We start from the raw sequence: 18158 nt of genomic DNA, 5'->3' as shown, positions 1-18158 counted from the left end.
AAATATTTTCATATATATGTATGTGTGTGTGTGTATCACTCTTTAATATCATTACTTAAATATCTGTTATATCTGTTTCTCCATCATCATTGTGAATATTTAAATTAGAAAGACTCAGTATACCTTTTAAATTTGATTTTGCTTCTTTTTTTCTCTTATTTCTCTCTATTTTTTCCTCCTCCAAATCTAAATAAACTCCCTGTCTCACTACACATACACACATTCATCATCAGATATAAACATTTGGTTTTACCATAGACCAAAAAAAAAAAAAAATAACCACAGATAATCTAGGAAAAGCATATAAAATCAGAGACATTTACCTGTACATATGAACCAAAGAATCTGCAAAGAATTTGTAGAAAATACATATTATGAAAAAGCTATTCATGGATTTCAATTAATTCTTGCACTAAAAGAAATACATTTAAATGTAATTTTCTATGAATGCCTGAAGTCCCTTCACACATGTGAGGTAATTCATTAAAATAGCAAATGACACGATCGGAAGAGGGGTATGTAGGAAGGAAGGAAGGGAGAGAGGGAAGAAGCAAAGGCAGACGAAAAGGAGATGATGAAAGAAGCAATAAGTAGGTAAAGGAAGAATAATAAAGAAAAGGAAGGGGAGGATGGGAGCAGGGGAAGTGGGAGTGGAGAAAAAGAGAGAGAGACAGAGAGGGGTAACTGGAGAAGCTCAATGGGTCCGTTCCTCAACTTATTATAGACATAATAAACCTGGAACTTTTTGCAAGCAAAGTTTTATTGGTGAAGCCAACAGGTAAATAAGAAAAAAGGGCAGGGTTAAGCACGTAAAGGGATCCAGGCGATGTGGTACCTGTCGAAAGGAGGTTTTAGGAAACGTCCTGGGTTGTAAAGGGTTCCCTGACTCCTCCTAGCTGGGGCAAGAATCTTCAGGAAAGACATTCCCCATTGGCAGCGTCTCAGCCAGTTACGAAATGGCTGGGCAGTTCCCTAGCTGTCCACGTGAAGATGTGATTTCCTGTCCAAGATTTTAGCAAATATGAATAGTCTCAGAAAGAAGGGAAAAATATTAACAAATTTAATATGATAGTCAATCGTATATAACTCCTATTTATATAACATTTAATTTTGTTTGACCATAAGAAGCAATACTTGACTCAACTGAACAAAAGAACATTCTAAAATATGAAAACAGCATTCAGAGTTGAAACTACGAAGAAAATTTGGGTTCTAACCACTTTTCTTCTTACTTGTATTTGTTCCTATGAATGTCCTTTAAAAACTGAAGTAATATATACTTTTTTATTTTAATTTAAGGAATAGTGAGCAAATCATGTATGCCATTGAATATTTCCTTAGGCTTCTCTTGCTGTGGTGACTTTTGGGTTCAGTAAAAACTGCAAGTCACCATGCTGTGTTGTCTTCATCAGTACTGATAACAATCATAAAAGGCTATACTTAATGGATGTGTACAGTGCACAGAGCTGCGATAAGTTCTATGCCTGGACAAATGGATTAAACCTTCACAGTAAGCCTGGAAGGCAAGAGCTGGTCTCCATTTGCATGAGAAAATAGAGAGCCCTGTCAGTATTCCAAATACCCAGACTCCTGAGTTAACTAATGGTGCAGCATCCGAAGTCAGACCCTCTCATTGGAAATCTCATGGGACACCGGGATTCCTATCCCATCAAGATGTGGTAGAACCCACGCCACATTCTAAACAGCACTCACTTTTCTTTTTTTTTTTTTTTTAAAGATTTTATTCATTTTTATTACAGCCAGATATACACAGAGGAGGAGAGACAGAGAGGAAGATCTTCCATCCGATGTTTCACTCCCCAAGTGAGCCGCAACTGGCCGATGCGCGCCGATCCGAAGCCGGGAACCTGGAACCTCTTCCGGGTCTCCCACACGGGTGCAGTGTCCCAAAGCTTTGGGCCGTCCTCAACTGCTTTCCCAGGCCACAAGCAGGGAGCTGGATGGGAAGTGGAGCTGCCGGGATTAAAACCGGCGCCCATATGGGATCCCGGGGCTTTTCAAGGCGAGGACTTTAGCCGCTAGGCCACGCCGCCGGGCCCAGCACTCACTTTTCTAATGGAGAAATCCTTTTCCATCTTCCAAAATGTTCCTATCTTTGGAATTCAAGCTATTTCTAAGTAGGATTATTAGTTGCTGTCCCCAGGGTGAACTCCAAAGGGAGAGCTATGGTGGGATGTCCTTCTGGGATCAATATCAATGAAAGAGTTTTCCTTAACCCAGAGTCTACTGAATAGTCATGACCTTGTTTCTCATTCTCTCCTGTGACTCAGGAAGCAACCAGCTTGGTCCCATCTATGGCCACACGTCCGTGAGGACAGGAAGTCTGCTGGATGACCACCACTGGCACTCTGTGGTCATTGAGCGACAGGGACGAAGCATCAACCTCACTCTGGACAGGAGCATGCAGCACTTTCGCACCAATGGCGAGTTTGACTATCTGGACCTAGACTACGAGGTACACAGGAAATGCAATTTGCAATCAATGGCCAGGGATTGCTTCAGTCTCCTACTGGATTGTCCTATGCATGTTAACATTATAGTTATCTATCCAACGTTCATTTTCTTGTCCAAAGAGGATTGAAACAACTTAAGATCAATATTTAACTATGTCCTTTTCTTCGTTTCTAAAGCAATAACTGTGAAAACTTGAACTATTTGTTAAAATATTAGTACCTAAGCCATAATCTCAATGTGGTGGGCCACGCTGTTAGAGCTATTTAAAGTTCAGAACAACTTTAGGTTGTACTCTTCACGTTGTATTACCTCTTTGTATGCATCATATGCAAATTGTTGACAGCCTATGTTAGAAAGCATTTGGTAGGAATTTCTGATTTCTGGATTCTGCTTAGGTATTTATAAATTTATGATTATTGATAGGTGTTTTGACAAGCTCCATCTTTTCACATAATGTCATTAAACACACAAAGTAAAATAAAGAATAATCTGAAGAAATTGTCATATATAGAAAGGGATCATTTACCAAATAGGTCAAGAATAATGATCACATTGACATTATATGTATGTGTGTGTGTGTAAATACATGCATACATCTATCCTCATAAAAGGCTAATAAGTATATGAGGGCTTTAAATAAATTACTTGTAGAACAATCTAATCTAAAATGTTTATTAACCTATTAATGGAACATGTGGATAAGTGTAAGTTTGAATTTTCATCATGACATGTACATAGAGAAGAAAAGGGATAATACTCAATGTGTAAAGGTCAAATAAGTGTCAAATAAGTGTGTTGAAACATTAGATATTTTCTGGCTGAAATTTCCCACCATGCCTTGCTTTTGGACAATTGAGTGCCTTAATAATGTTTTCCCATCTATCTGAGGCCGTTGGACTCAACATAACTTCAGAAAAATGACCTAAGGCTTTGGGAGCCATTTGAAAACAAATACAGTTCATCTCATTGTTTAATAATTGAAATTCTTGGGCTTGGTGTGGTAGCCTACTGGCTAAGATCCTTGACTTGAACATGCCGGGGTCCCAAATGGGTGCCAGTTTTAATCCCAACACCCCACTTTGCATCAAGCTCCCTGCTCATGGCCTGGGAAAGCAATCAATGAAGGCCCAATGACATGAGACCCTGTACCTACATGGAAACCTGGAGGAGACTCCAGGTTCCTGGCTTCAGATTGGCTCAACTCCAGTTGTTGTAACCACTTGGGAAGTGAATCAAAGGACAGAAGATCTTTCTCTCTGAGCAATTTTACTATTTCTATTTACTACTTACTATTTTACTATTTTGGTGAGTGTTGAAACTTCAGAAATATTTTTGTATATGTGTGTCTTCTCTACACGTATTTATAATTTGTATTTAAATGATTCACTTTGTTCATTCATTTGAAAGTTAGAGATCTTTTGTCCCCTGGTTCACTCTCCAAATGCCAGTGGAACAGCCAGCACTGAGCAGGATGAAACTAGTAGTCTGCACTCTATTGAGATCTCACCTGTCTTTTTTTGTCTTTTTTAATGGTTTTATTTATTTTTATTGGAAATTCAGATATACAGAGAGGAGGAGGAGAGACAGAGAGGAAGATGTTCTGTCCATTGATTCTCTCCCCAAGCAGCCAGGAGTCTCCCCAGGGTCTCCCACATGGGTGCAGGGTATCAAGGCTTTAGACCATCCCCGACTGCTTTCCCAGGACCCAAGGGGGGAACTGGATGGGAAATGGGGCTGCCGGGATTAGATGCTGTCCATATGGGATCCTTCTGTGTGCAAGGCAAGGACTTTAGCTACTAAGTTACCATGCCGGATCCAACAGATCTCCCTCTGTTTGTATCAGGCACACAGTCACTGGAGCCAGGATCTCCCGCCTCACAAACTATGTGAAGCAGGAACCTGGATTAGAAATCAGAGCCAGAACTCTGACTGGACACTGTTGTGCTATGCAGGAGTTCCAAGGGCTATTTTCACTGTTGCACGGAATGTCTGTCCCTATGTGCAGCTTTTAAGAATGCTCACTCTAAAATATTAAGTCAAAGGGATTTGTTGCCATGCTGTTCATTTTCTTTCTTTTTTAAAAAAGATTTGTTTTATTTTATTGGAAAGGCAGACACAGAGAGGAGGAGAGACAGAGAGGAAGATTTTCTCTCCCATGATTCACTCCTCACGTGGCCACAACGGCCGGTGCTGTGCCGATCCGAAGCCAGGTGCCAAAAACCTCTTTCTGGGTCTCCCACGTGGGTGCAGGGTCCCAAGGCTTTGGGCCATCTTCGACTGCTTTCCCAGGCCACAAGCAGGGAGCTGGATGGGAAGTGGGGCTGCCAGGATTAGAACTGGCGACCATATGGGATCCCAGCACGTTCAAGGCGAGAACCTTAGTCACTAGGCTATCACGCTGGGCCCTGTTCATTTTCTTTAAAACTATTTTCTCATATTTTTGCAATAAAAATATAGTAAATAGCCAATTTGGAGTTTAGAAAGACATGTAATATCAACCCTGATGGAAACTTAAACATTAATTAGTAAGCGTTTCAGAGAAGAGCATCGCCCTCTCAAAAACTCCTTAAAGCAAAATTGTTAGTGAAGTGGAGCATATTTGAAATACCACAAATTTCTATAATCTCTAAATTAGTGTAAATCTTGGTTTAATATGACGTGTTGCTCAATGCATGAGAGAATTTAGGAATGAACTATTTATCTTCCATCAAAAACTTTGAAAATGCTATGGAAGGGGTAAGAAATTGCAGAACGCACGTAATGACCCTACATGTTTCCAATTTTTAGAAAACAGAATTAAAAATTAGAGCCATAAAGCCTTTTGTTTCTGTAATTACATCTCTGAATATTCGTGCCCAGAAAATGTGATACACACAGGTGCAACAATTTTGTAGCCATTTGGGGATTCATCTTTATATATATATCATAGTTGAGAACCTAAATTATAGATGAAATACCTGCTACCGATTGTTAGCAGGAGGTACCAGGAAGAAAGGTAAGCTGACTGAATTGCACAAGCTGAGAATTGGCTTATTTCTTTTTGTAGAGTTCCTGCGTGATGACTCTTCTTTCAGATATCAGTTATTGACATGAGCAATTAGTGATTGTCCTACCCTTTCTACACTTTCAATGTAAGGAATTCTCTTTGCTTAATTGCATAAAATGAATCAGGATCTTTCTTCATTTCTGTCTCTCACACATTTACCCTAGTGTTCTTAATGCATCCACACAATAAACAGACTGAGAGGCTGCAGGAGAATTAACTTCAGTTTGCAGAACATTGATACTAAAGGATTTAAGGTCCTTATCCTAAAACGTTGAGAAGGACCAGAATGACCCATGCCCCGGCTTCTTGGACATGCATTGCTTCGGTTCCTTCAGTGTCCTCGCAGGCAAGCATTGAGACATGAGACAGAGATGTGCCAGTAAGCGTTTAACAGCTGGCTGTCTCCAAGGAGAAAGGACTGGGAAAGAAGTCTTCGTGTACCATTTTTCTGTGTTTGTATGGTACATTTCCTCACCATGGTTGATTTCATGCTACCAACTTGACAGCAATGAGCAGGGCATTGGACAAATGAACCCAATGGCATATCGTTTGGATTACTCTCCTAGGATTGCAATAAATATAACGTCAAGAGCATAGCTGATAGTAAAATTTAGAGATGAATGCTGCGCAGGTGTTTGGCATAATGCAATTTGTTTACATTAAACTTGACGTTCAGTAATTTGAAACAGCAGTTATGCTTAAATTCGGTTTTCATGAACCATTATCAACAGGGAAGATAAAGCACAGAACGACTGAGTAAATGTAACCATCACCCTTACCAGAAATGTATAGCTTGGAGGAAGCAGTAGGCTATAACTGTGTTTCCTGTGGCATAATTTAGTGTGGACTTTTTTTCGTAAGAGATAGCCTAGGAGTTTCCTTCCCTCCTTTCCATTATAGCCAGGAACTCCGCAGAGTTGGACAACTACCATTTGCAATTACCCTCTGTGAGCTCCATAGTAGGCTGTGATGAGTGCACTAATACACAGACACACTTCACTTTGCCCTCACCCTCTCAGCCAACAAAACCGAAGGCAGGACAGCTAACCGGTGTTTAGCCTGGATGCTCTGTTATCTTCTGTGAATTACACGAGACACCTGCTTTGCCTTGTGTGGCGATATTTTGCAAGTTTTCTCTCTTTGAAAGGAGGGGAGTGGCTTCCCCTCTTGTATTACAGAACCACAAACAGGCAAGGAGTGCTGCATGAATCAATCACATAGACTCAAACAGCAGTAGGAGGAGCTGGTTTGTATCTTCTTCTGCCTCTTTGTCCTTGGGTTAGAGTGGATGCTTCCTACTCTGCTCTCAAAGAATATCATGATATGGTCCTCATGGAGTTGCGTGGATGCACTGGGAAGGAACAGAGTTTTTTTCTGTGTGCAGCACCTATGTACTTCAGTGGATAGTGTATAGTCAACGCAAGTTTAGTGTCATTGACAACAATGGAATGTGGAGAAGTTCAGTGGCAGCTCCATGGTAGTCCTCCTTTATCTCATTGCTGCTGTATCCTTAGGACTCCTGTCAGTCAGTTCAGGATGATGGATCCCATTCCACTCTGCGTTCCAACAAGCAAAAAAAAAAGAGTGAGAAGATTGTGTCCGCCCCATCATCATCGTGTGTCTTTTTCTTGAAAAATGATTACTTAAAATATCTGTTTGCGAATGAAGCTCCTAAGAGTCAAAGATGTTTGCATTTGGCTTTACATACAAAGACTTTTTCAAAAAATATGTATTTGACTATTCCGTTCATTTTAAAGAAATATTCAAGAGAAATTAATAATTGCATGTATTGAAAAATAATTACATGCCCTATAATATCTTTTCATGTATCTTAAAGATATAGGTATGATTAGTTTCATTTCTTTGCTATATTTATTGTCAGTATTGAATTGTTGCTATAAATACACATATTAAGTCTAATTTTATTGCTATGAATTTAATGCCACAATAATATAACTTGACCAAAGAGGGGAACATTCATGCCCTTTTTCTAGAAGAAATTATCTCCAGAGAAACTCATTAAGAAGTCACAGGCTTATTCATTGGGATTCGGAAAGCTTGCAATATCTATAGGTCTGTATTGTTTAACATAAATCTCTCCAGTCTAGCAATGCCAATCAATCTCTTAATGATATTTTTGAGCTATTTTGTATATTCAGATACACTGAATGAGCTTCTGGTTGTAACAATCATTAGACCAAAACAAGTCTACAGAGAGTGAATACAATATATATATATATATTTTTTTTTTTTTTTGCTTTGGGATATAGTTCTATTAACTTACTCCTTTGTTATCTCAACTAAAGCTGCTTACTAATAGCATGGCTTTGGTTAACATGAAAATGTATTTTAATGTTAGTTGATAAAAATGTTTTGTGGGTAAATCTCTTCAAATATTCTTAGGAAAATCTGTAGAAAGCCTTTAAGGTAAACAAAAATGTTCTTTTGTCGTTCATGTTTTGATCTAGTTGTCATAATTAATGATTCTATTATGCACTTGAATAGCATCAAGATTAAATGTGCAACAGAGTTTGGAGTTAGAAGCCTGTGGTGCTTTATATCTTTTGAATGAGATTAAAAAAAAATAGTTGACCTTGGTTATGCTCATTGATTGATCTGGAATACTTTGATACATTATAAATTTGTATGTGTTTTTCAATTGAAGATAACATTTGGAGGCATACCTTTTTCTGGCAAGCCAAGTTCCAGTAGCAGAAAGAATTTTAAAGGCTGCATGGAAAGCATTAACTACAATGGCATCAACATCACTGATCTTGCCAGAAGGAAGAAATTAGAACCATCAAATGTGGTAAGAATCTTGCGGTCCCGAAATATTGGCCTATAAAAACGTCAAAGAACCTTTGGATTTGTATTGGGTATTGAGCAACCACCACAAAATTGCAACATTTCTCATTATGTTTTTGTTGGACTCTACCATAGAAAGTGAACTTTAGAGTTGCTGGAATTGTGTAGATATTTTGTATGCCGGAAGAAGAAATAACCATTGTTGAGGTAAATTGGCCCGAGCTGTATGTTAGAGTGGGTTCAAATGTTACCGGTTCTTCCAGATTCTTGTCACAGGAAAACAGAATACAGGTGCTGCTTCTTGGCAGTTCAGCAGCCCTTACGTATTTTCAAATGTTCCATTCTGTATGTCTTACTTATGGTTTAATTTCACATTTCAAAACATTTTAGACCCAGGAGCCTTATTATGTTCACATTTTGCATCCTAGCATGATTTCTTCAAATTTATAAATAAACACATGCCTTTACTGCCAGAGTCCTAATCATACTAAATATTATCCATTTTAATAAACTATGAAAACTGTGCCACAAAATTTTGTAGTGCTTTTCACCTAGCTTTTAGGTGAGCTGGGGTTTGGCCATAATTTAGGGAGGAGAGCAAACATAAAAGAATGTTTTAATTCAGGTTCTCCCCCAACACACGTCACAACCTTGATTCTCTAGCCCGGTGATTATATGAGAGTAAACGTGGCTTAAACACAAAAATATTATTTGGGAAAAAGTTCCTGGGGTTCCGGAATCTCATAAGGTTGCAAGTCATTGGAAAATCCAATATCCTGAGTTTGCGCTAAAAGAAATTGAGCCTAGGGTTTTCATAAGATTTTGGGGCAATAGGCAACCTCTCAATGAATGTGTAGAGTACAGTCTGAATACAATAAGATCAAGATAATAATTTAATGCAAAAATGATTCTCTATTACACATTTATTTCAGGTAATACAGCTAGAGTAATAATTACAATTGAAATTTGATGAAATGTTTCTATCAAGTAAGTCAGTAAAAAAGTTTTACAAGCTCCACTTATATATAATAGGCACTGTTGTAGGTATATTATATTTTTTGATAATCTGAGAATCATATCGCATGTGACATATGCATATTTTATAGATGAGAAAGTTGAGACTCACCCTACAAAAATGAATTCTCAGGATTACTGTGAGTGACAGATAAGGATTGCACTTTTGCAATAGGTGATTTCAAGGTTCTGATTTCCTTCGATGCTATGATCTCTCATTTAGAGTAATATACTTGTCTGTTTTAAGCTTTGAATAAAATGGGGTGCAGGTTCTTTCATTGTCTCAGAAATCGTTCCTTCAAGTAAAAATGGCACAGAATTCAAATCATCGCACCATTTCAGGAGAGGTACACTTTTATCTCCGCCAGAACCTCGCTGGTCCTGAGATATATTCCTTTGGTGCTTTAACTGCAGTGACATCCACTAATAAGACTGATTCCAAAATGAAGTAAACTGCAAAGTATATAATCCTTTAATGGCAGCTTCAAAATTGAATACCAAATGTTTTAATATCTATAATCATGCTCTTTTGACAAATAATTGCATGAACGGACATAGAAGAAATACACACAGAGAGAGACACTGGAAATCATAAGATGAAGAGAAATAGGACATTTTGCAAACAAAAGCAACTGTCCTTATAAGAATGAAGACAGCTGTAGGTCTTCCTGTGATACGATATATACTCATCCTAGCTCCTCTGTTACAAACTCACATGACAGCTGCAGATCCTCCTGTGATCTGAGGAACACTCATCCTAGCCCCTCCCTTATATTCTCATTCACACCTTGCGTGTCCACTATAGAGCCAGCAAGCACTATTACTCAGCAAGAATCTTTTGCTTGGGAGGCAATCCCCCCCAACACGAGCATGTAGTCAATTGTAGCAACTAATCTTTACACACAGATATTTCCCTTTTGCTAGAAGGCAGTATTAAAAGTATAATTACCTGTGAATGTGTACAGCAGTTGTATTTGGAATATTAATTCAGGGAGACAGTCACCCTTAGATTTAAAAGACAGAATGCTTAAATGAAATAACCCTCTATCTAGGATATAAATTTGACACAGAGGTATGCTCAATGAAAATGTCATCAAATTGCCTTAAAATGTTAGAAGTAAAAACGAATGGAAGTAAATTTAGGTTTTCATGAAAAGAAAGTAACTGAATATATTTATCATATATGAATGGTAAAAAGTGTTATGCCAACAAAGAAGGAGTGTGATGGAGAAAAGCTTGAATCATTGCATGTCATATTTTGATGTACATTTATACTACATTTCCACAAACATTAATGCAACAAAATATAAGCAAAACCTTATGAAAATCCAATGGGTTTTGAATTAGGTAATAAAAATGACAAATACACATAATGTAATAATGATTAATAAGTTAGAGATGCAGATAAAAGATAGGGCTATTTCCTCCTAAATATCTGCTTAATAGATGGCAAGTAAGTAAGCATTGTTCCTACTGAGTGCCACATGTTCGTGAACACTGGCACTGAGAAGTTAAAGCAATGCCCTCTTTGCTCGCTGAGCCTGTGTTTGGCCAGCAGTAACTTTGCTGTCTTTGACATCTTCAGCGATCTACACTCACACCAACAACAACAGGTGCACGTTTGCATTCTCTGGTCAGCCAATCACAGCAGGTTGTGAAGCTGTCACATGTGTGATGGATGGTGCTTGTTACAACTTGAACTAGATGGCCATGCGCTGCACACTGCTAGAACTTTCATGCCAAGCACATGCACAACAACCCAGCCGCTTGCTGAAGCCCGGCTGTCCCACCAACGCAACACTGGGCAGAGGCTCCCGCTCTACTCTAAGATTTATAGAACCATATAAATAGTTGGATGTAGATGCTCATTTTACTTCGTATTTGCCTTTTTGTTTTATAGGGAAATTTGAGTTTCTCTTGTGTGGAGTCCTATTCGGTGCCTGTCTTTTTCAATGCCACAAGTTACCTGGAGGTCCCTGGACGGCTTAACCAGGACCTGTTTTCCGTCAGTTTCCAGTTCAGGACCTGGAATCCCAGTGGTCTCCTGCTCTTCAGTCAGTTTGCGGATAACCTGGGCAACGTGGAGATCGACCTCACAGACAGCAAAGTGGGGGTACACATCAACGGCACCCAGACCAAGATGAGCCAAATCGATATTTCCTCAGGTCAGTGATGGTTCTTGGCCATTTTTATCTGACATTACTTTTGTGATTTCTAAAACTAAGATTGTGTTTTGTTCTGTTTTCTTTGGTCAGTTTTGGGTGATCATCATTGTTTTCATTTGGATACTGGTGACACTTTGTGCTGATTTCATAAGAAATCTTGGAAAATTGCTTAAAGGGTAAGGAGGTGTTGGGTGAGATTATCTTAGGGCATCCAAATCTTCATTTTATTGTAACTGTAAGTCCATGTGCAATAGAAAAAAAACGTTATTCTTCTAAGCAACTATCTTGGACTTAAAAATAGAGATTGCATTTTAATAATGCAACAAATTCTGGTGCTTTTTACTTTTGAACATTCAAGTACTTTAAAAGTTTAACAAGCTCATATTAATTTAATAATAACTTTGAAGGAAAAATATTCAGTTACCCAAATCAAAACTCTGAGGTAATCTTTTTAAACTTACGTAAATTTGGGGTAAAAAGAATGAACACCAAGTGAGTGTATCAACTAAGAGAAAGACTGTTTTGACTAAATAGTGTAAGTTTTAAGCTTGATATTGCAGTGATAACTTAAGCTGATGCATAGTTAGTGATAATTAAGACATACTGCAATATTAATTTCTTAATACACTGTGAAGAAAGTCATTGTATACTGACATGTTACAAAAAGAAAAATCGCTTCCCAACAGGACAATGCTGAACAGTGTGATTTTTAACAGGTTTCTATAGAAGTTCTTTGTATTTTAATGGAGAATTACTTAAGAATAGTACACAGAAGGAAAACTAATATTTACTGAGTACCCAGCATGAATGTACAATTATAATACGCCTTATGTATAAACTTGACAGATTCTAGCACATATAGTATTTGTGCTTATCTCGTTTCTGCTCTGAGCTAAACATGCCTTCAGGGAGGACACCATACCTATTTGTTTTAACTCAGCTGTACAGATGTACCTATGATATGAGAGGTGATTCTGACAGTTGTCTTGGCTTCAGCATTCTAGCGTTTGGAACTAATATTTGATGACAAAGTATTTCCTATTCATGGATACCTATTTCTTTTTTTAAAAAAAATTTAATTTTGGATATCTACTTTTTTTTTTAAGAAGCTTTGTGTTTCTGGGGAGTCTGGCTATTGGAGTATTATTGAAAAAATATTCAGAGAAGATATAAGAACTTTAACATCAGAGGTGTGCCTCAATTATTGAAATCTAGAGCCATGCTGGAATGCCAGATACCCACTTTGGTTTTGCTTCATTGATTTGGCATTCTCCCTGAATGTTTCATCAGAATGATTGATTGTTCATATGTTATCATCTCTTTCCAGTGTAAGTTTGCCTGGAGAAAATTTACAGCAAGTGCAAAATATCTAGAAAAATTCAATAAAAGATAAACAAATACACCTAACACCAGAGAAAAACTCCGCACTGTTATAATTAATGATTCTTTCCCAATCACTTAACACTAAATGCATGAATATGAAATCCTCCCTCCTGGAACACCCTGAGCAAATCCAACTTTGCCTTCCATATGTGTATTTGACACAGAGTATAATATTGTAAATATTAACATCTTAAACATGGTGATCAATGAATGTGGATTAATGTTATCAAATCTAGGACTCTAATATATTCTCATTCTAATTTAAGCTACTTGGAATTCTAATTTAAGCCACTGTTATCATTTGGAAGAGCCAGATGGGATTTCTGCCTGCTGCTTTTAGCATGGTTCAGCACTGGCTGTTGCAGCCACGTGCCAGAATGAACCAGTGTTTGAGGAGGTCTATTTTCATCTCCTCGACTGTAAATTTCAAAGAAATAAATAAATGTTGTCTTAAAAAAATTTCTACAAGCCTAAAATATTTTATCTTTAAACATAGTCTAGAAAACATGAAAGATTTTGTCTTCTTGTACAGAGTGTTGCAATTCTTAGAGATTTTAATAACTTGAGTATTGGTTCTGTAACACATTGGGAGATAAAGTATATTTTCCAAGAAGAATATTGTAATATCGTAGGGACAGTAAAAAATAATGCTTATCCTAGCTGAAGTGGAGCCAAAAAAAAAAAAATAAAAAGAGAGAAGAAAGAAACCTATCTGGCATTTGAAACAATGGTTTTATTGCAACATACCTGGATTTTATGTCATTAAGTGCAAGCAAATATTTAACACAATACATACTCAATCTTGCTATGCTTATATGAATAAGGTTATGAAATGCGATTCATTATTTACATAGTGGAAACAGTTATTTTTATTAATGACCACTCTCACCTATTGGAACAAAATCCGTTTTTATTCATGTAAACAAAGGCTTTTGGAAAAGTTGTTCAGTACATGTTCTCTGAAATTTGCTGTTTGCTGAAGCTCAGTATTGAAATCACCTAGCTGTGTGTATGTAGATATTACTTCAATATCATAGTGACTGTTTAGCATCACCCCCCTTCAGAAATCGTACTCAGCAAAGATCATCTCTGTTTATATTTCTATCCCCAAAGAAAATCTTTTCTGGCTTTGTTTTATTTACTTTTGCTTCCTAGTAAAATATGTTTAGCAAACATTTGAGTAGTATTTCATTGTGTCAATGGAAAAATAGATGTCAATGGAATTTAGCATACTCAGGAGTATTCTTAAAATATTAAAACTCTAGTTCATTATAATGAAAGGGTGTTTGGTTGGAACCATTCATGGCCCTGCCTACCGCTTCTGAATAGTAGGACTATCTCTTTTCTTGAGTACATCTCAAAATCTAGTGAGAGCTTTGATATTTACATATACTTCAAGATCAATTTGTATTTATTTGAAAGGGAGATTTGACAGAGAGAGAAGATGTGGAAAGAGAGGTCTTCCATTCCCAGATTCACTCCCCAGATAGTCACAACATCCAAACATGAACTAACCAGACACCAGGAGCCGTGAACTTCGCTGGGTCACCCACAAAGTTACACAGACTCAAGGACTTGAGCCATCCTCCACTGCTTTCCTAGGATATAAGCAGGGAACTGGAGCAGAAGTGGAGCAGCCGGAACAGGGATTGGAACCTGGCATTTGCAGGCAGGAGATTAGCATACTATGCCACCGTGCCAGCCCCCAGTACTTCAATACTTTTTTAAGAGTTAACTCATACACGTTTTCAAAGTTCAGTGATAAATTGGTACTGTGAACCATAATCTTTATTGTCTTAGATAAAAAAAGCTTTATTTAAAAAACTAATCTTCATGGTTTGATTGTTTGCTGGGAAGTGATTTCCAGCTCCATGACTTAAAAAACACTTACTTTATTTCAAGACACATTACAATGAAATTTCACAAAATAAAGGCAAAATAGTTTAGGAATTAGTTTATGTACTTTAAGTGGTTTGCTTTAATAATGCCTTATAACAAAGTGATTGAAGAATTGTTTAGTAATGCATTTTGCATTGTTTAAATCAAATTCAAATTATAATTAATAGAATGTGATTTAAAATGTTTCTAACCTTTAATCTGTTAAATTTGAGTCATTTGGGTTCTTGACAAATAAAAATAAATTACAGGTAGGGAGCTGGATGGGAAGTGCAGTTGCTGGGATTAGAACCAGTGCCCATATGGGATCCCAGCGTGTTCAAAATAAGGTCTTTAGCCACTAGGCCACTGCACCGGGCCCTTAATGGCATTTTCTCAATGAAAAAAAAAAAAAAAATAGAGATGACCCCATAACCTTTTTTATTATTTGATAACATACAAAGCAAATTCTGAAAAGAAATGCCACACTTTCCATTTGGAAACTTGTCAGTGTGATAGACAAACAGATATATTGATGATAGATAGAAAATAATTACATCAATACTGTATGAAAGCATTTTTCTTTAGGACTAATGCTACTTTTGCAGGTGGGAATGACATTTTCATCCTTTAGAAATGAATCAATTAATAATATCTCTTTTTTCCCCCCAAATCATCTGCATATACTCCTCTAAATGATACAGCTTGATTTGCCTACAGTTTGACGGGCTTGCAGATTCCTGTAATAGAAGAGAGAGCTTAAGTAAGGCTGATCCATGGAGCACTGTGCCCCTTTTCATGAGGAGTCTAGACTTACTTGGGGGCAGCCTATATTCTCTGGGTTAGTTAATGTCAAATGAAGGGTAGCTACAGATCTATAGATATAGACATGAATCTAGACACATGAGCACAAAAACAGATACCTGTGGACATAGCTGCAAGGCATTTAGCTGATATTATTTCCCCAAGTTCATGGGGAGACTTGCTGTGAGAGCCACACAGCGTCAGGTAAAAGGAATTGTTGTGAATGCAATGTTGCTCCTGGCTAGTTTCACCCAACTGACTTTGTATTATATTCCAAGCCCCCGGGTGGCTGTCCTAGTCACGCAAGCTGAGTGCAAATCTACGTATAATTATACTTCAGTTCGTGCTGCTGCACTTTTTCCACATCAATAGACACATTCTATTCAAAGATGAAAGGGAAAAAAAAGGTTGGGTGGAGAAGGAAGAGTTTTGTGATGTTAAGTATTGATTTATTCTTTAGAAAGCAAAGGGGACCTTTGAATTTATAATCACACCCCAGGATGCCACATCTCTTCTCATTCCTACAAGGTTTCAGGTATTTTAAAAATGTTCTATGCCTTCTATGTTAGGTAAGATGAATAAAACATGATTGTATATGCCGGTATATTCTAACTTTTAAACATTGCAAGTAGAAGGCAAAATTTTAGTAAATTTTGTTGGATCAAGTGGAGATTAAAAAAAACATTACTGGTAGGTTCTGGGTACTCTTTTTTAAAAGCTGCATTTATGGGGAGGAGTTGGGGTATTTTGGATTAAGTCATTGTTGGGGTACTTGAACTCCATGTCACCATATTAGTGTGCCAACGATCCAGAGCTGACTCTCCACTTGAGATGCAGTTTCCTGCTAATGCAGTAGTGATGTTATGTACTGTACGCCAGGTGGCATAAAATGACTCCCCAAGCACTTGGATTGCTCCCACCTACATGCGAAGCCCAGATGGGGTGCCTCACTTTGGCCTGGCCTATCCCTGGTTGTGCTGGCATTTGGAGAGAGAATCAGATAAAGAAACAGCTCTGTCTCTGTCTCTCTTTAATTGAGTACCTTTCAATTAAATAAGCACATCTTGTTTTAGCAAGGCTTAAGTTTATTGCACAAATAACCAGAGAAAAAAAGTCACACATCGGTAGTATAAACAATGCAAATGGAAACTGAATGATAGCAACTAAGAAAAAAGCTCTGAAACATCGAGCTTTGCTCTGTCTGTGCGTGCAGTTGAAGACACGTTCTGTGCCATCCCAGAAACAGGGATGGCACAGAGGCCTTGTCAGTTTGCTCACCTCCCACTTAAGTGTGAGGGTCAACTGTCCCTAACTGATCATAATGGACATCCTTTAGTCAACAGAGTGAGCAGTGGAGAGGTAGCTATGTAAATGTTAGAATTTTTTTTATTCACTATCTCATTTTTTATCAAAGACTTAATAATAAAGTAAATAAGGAAGATGTGAGGCAACAGGGATTGCTTACTTTCTTAATCAAGAAAATACAATCACTTGAGGAGGTCTTTCCCAATTCATCTCCACTGTTATCAATCTCATCATGCCAATTACATAGAGCCATTAGCTTGAGCAGAAAATTCACAAACTCTACCCCCCGTTTTTGCATGATCTTCAACCAATATGTGAAATAATATATTCGCTAGGTGATAATTAGTTGGTGAAGATGGATTGTGAAATGAGGCTCATTGAGACAACTATTCCTGCAAATTCTGGGTGAAAATGTTTGGGAATCTAGAAAAGTCACTTGAGCTCAGTCCAAATATGAACTCTGAATGCCCATCATGTTGCTTAGCCTCATGCATTTGTTTATGTCTTTCCTTTGTTCTTAAAAGCTCTTTGCAGGAACAATCTGAGGGGGTGGGTGCGTCCATAATACTGCATAGAATGCACGTGCCTTGGGGAAACAATTCTTCAGGGAACAATTGTGCGTATGACCTTGTCTTCAGCCACACTTCCGGTGTCTGAGTTATCCGTTCTGCCGCCTCTGTGCAGGTTTTCCTGGCAAGGCACAGTCACCCTCCTGGTATTTGATTTTCTGTGTTATGCCTGAGTCCCCTCTGCAGCCATCATGTCTTCATTTAGTGGACTGTGACCCAATTTACCTGACTAAAGTTCCACCTGCGTATTTGCTGTCCTGCTTCTTAGCATCATGTGTATTCTGAAAGATGGTCATGAGCTGCCTGCTAAGTCTCATTGACACGCAAGCATTTCCGTTCTTTCTTTGAGTCCCTCTATCCTGTCAGAGAGCCTCTCCCAAGTTGGATCCTTACTTTTATTCAGAAACTAGGGTCTCAGAACTCTCTCCACATGTCATTCTGCCATGTTCCCTACTTGAATATTGGGGTATTTTTGCTCTAACGTCCGTGTCTGATTTCTCTCCCTCTTTCCAGTTCACTATTTTAGATTAAAGCCCTGACTCACTGCTTGTGTCTAGAGTGCCACCTCTCATTACTTAGGAATACCATTGAACCCACTGAATGTGAATTATCACCATCTCTCAGCCTGTTACGCTTCACCAATTCCTATGTTGATCTATGATACATTTTTTTTTTTGCTGTGTTCTCTGTTATCAAATTGCTGTTGTTCCTTAACAT

At 37.9% G+C, this 18158-nt stretch overlaps 1 protein-coding gene across 1 annotated transcript in view; it reads left to right on the top strand.

Moving 5' to 3' along the window:
* Window positions 1-18158, top strand: part of CNTNAP2 (contactin associated protein 2) — a 1058280-nt gene that overhangs the window by 46954 nt on the left and 993168 nt on the right. The window contains exons 3-5 of the mRNA XM_058654907.1: window positions 2292-2476; window positions 8187-8330; window positions 11241-11505. Of these exons, the coding sequence (XP_058510890.1) occupies window positions 2292-2476; window positions 8187-8330; window positions 11241-11505 (594 nt within the window). The remainder of the gene's footprint in view (window positions 1-2291; window positions 2477-8186; window positions 8331-11240; window positions 11506-18158) is intronic.

Source organism: Ochotona princeps, chromosome 25, assembly GCF_030435755.1.
Source record: "Ochotona princeps isolate mOchPri1 chromosome 25, mOchPri1.hap1, whole genome shotgun sequence".
In the NCBI taxonomy this organism is placed as follows: Eukaryota; Metazoa; Chordata; class Mammalia; order Lagomorpha; family Ochotonidae; genus Ochotona; species Ochotona princeps.
This window is presented reverse-complemented; position numbering and strand designations above follow the sequence as displayed.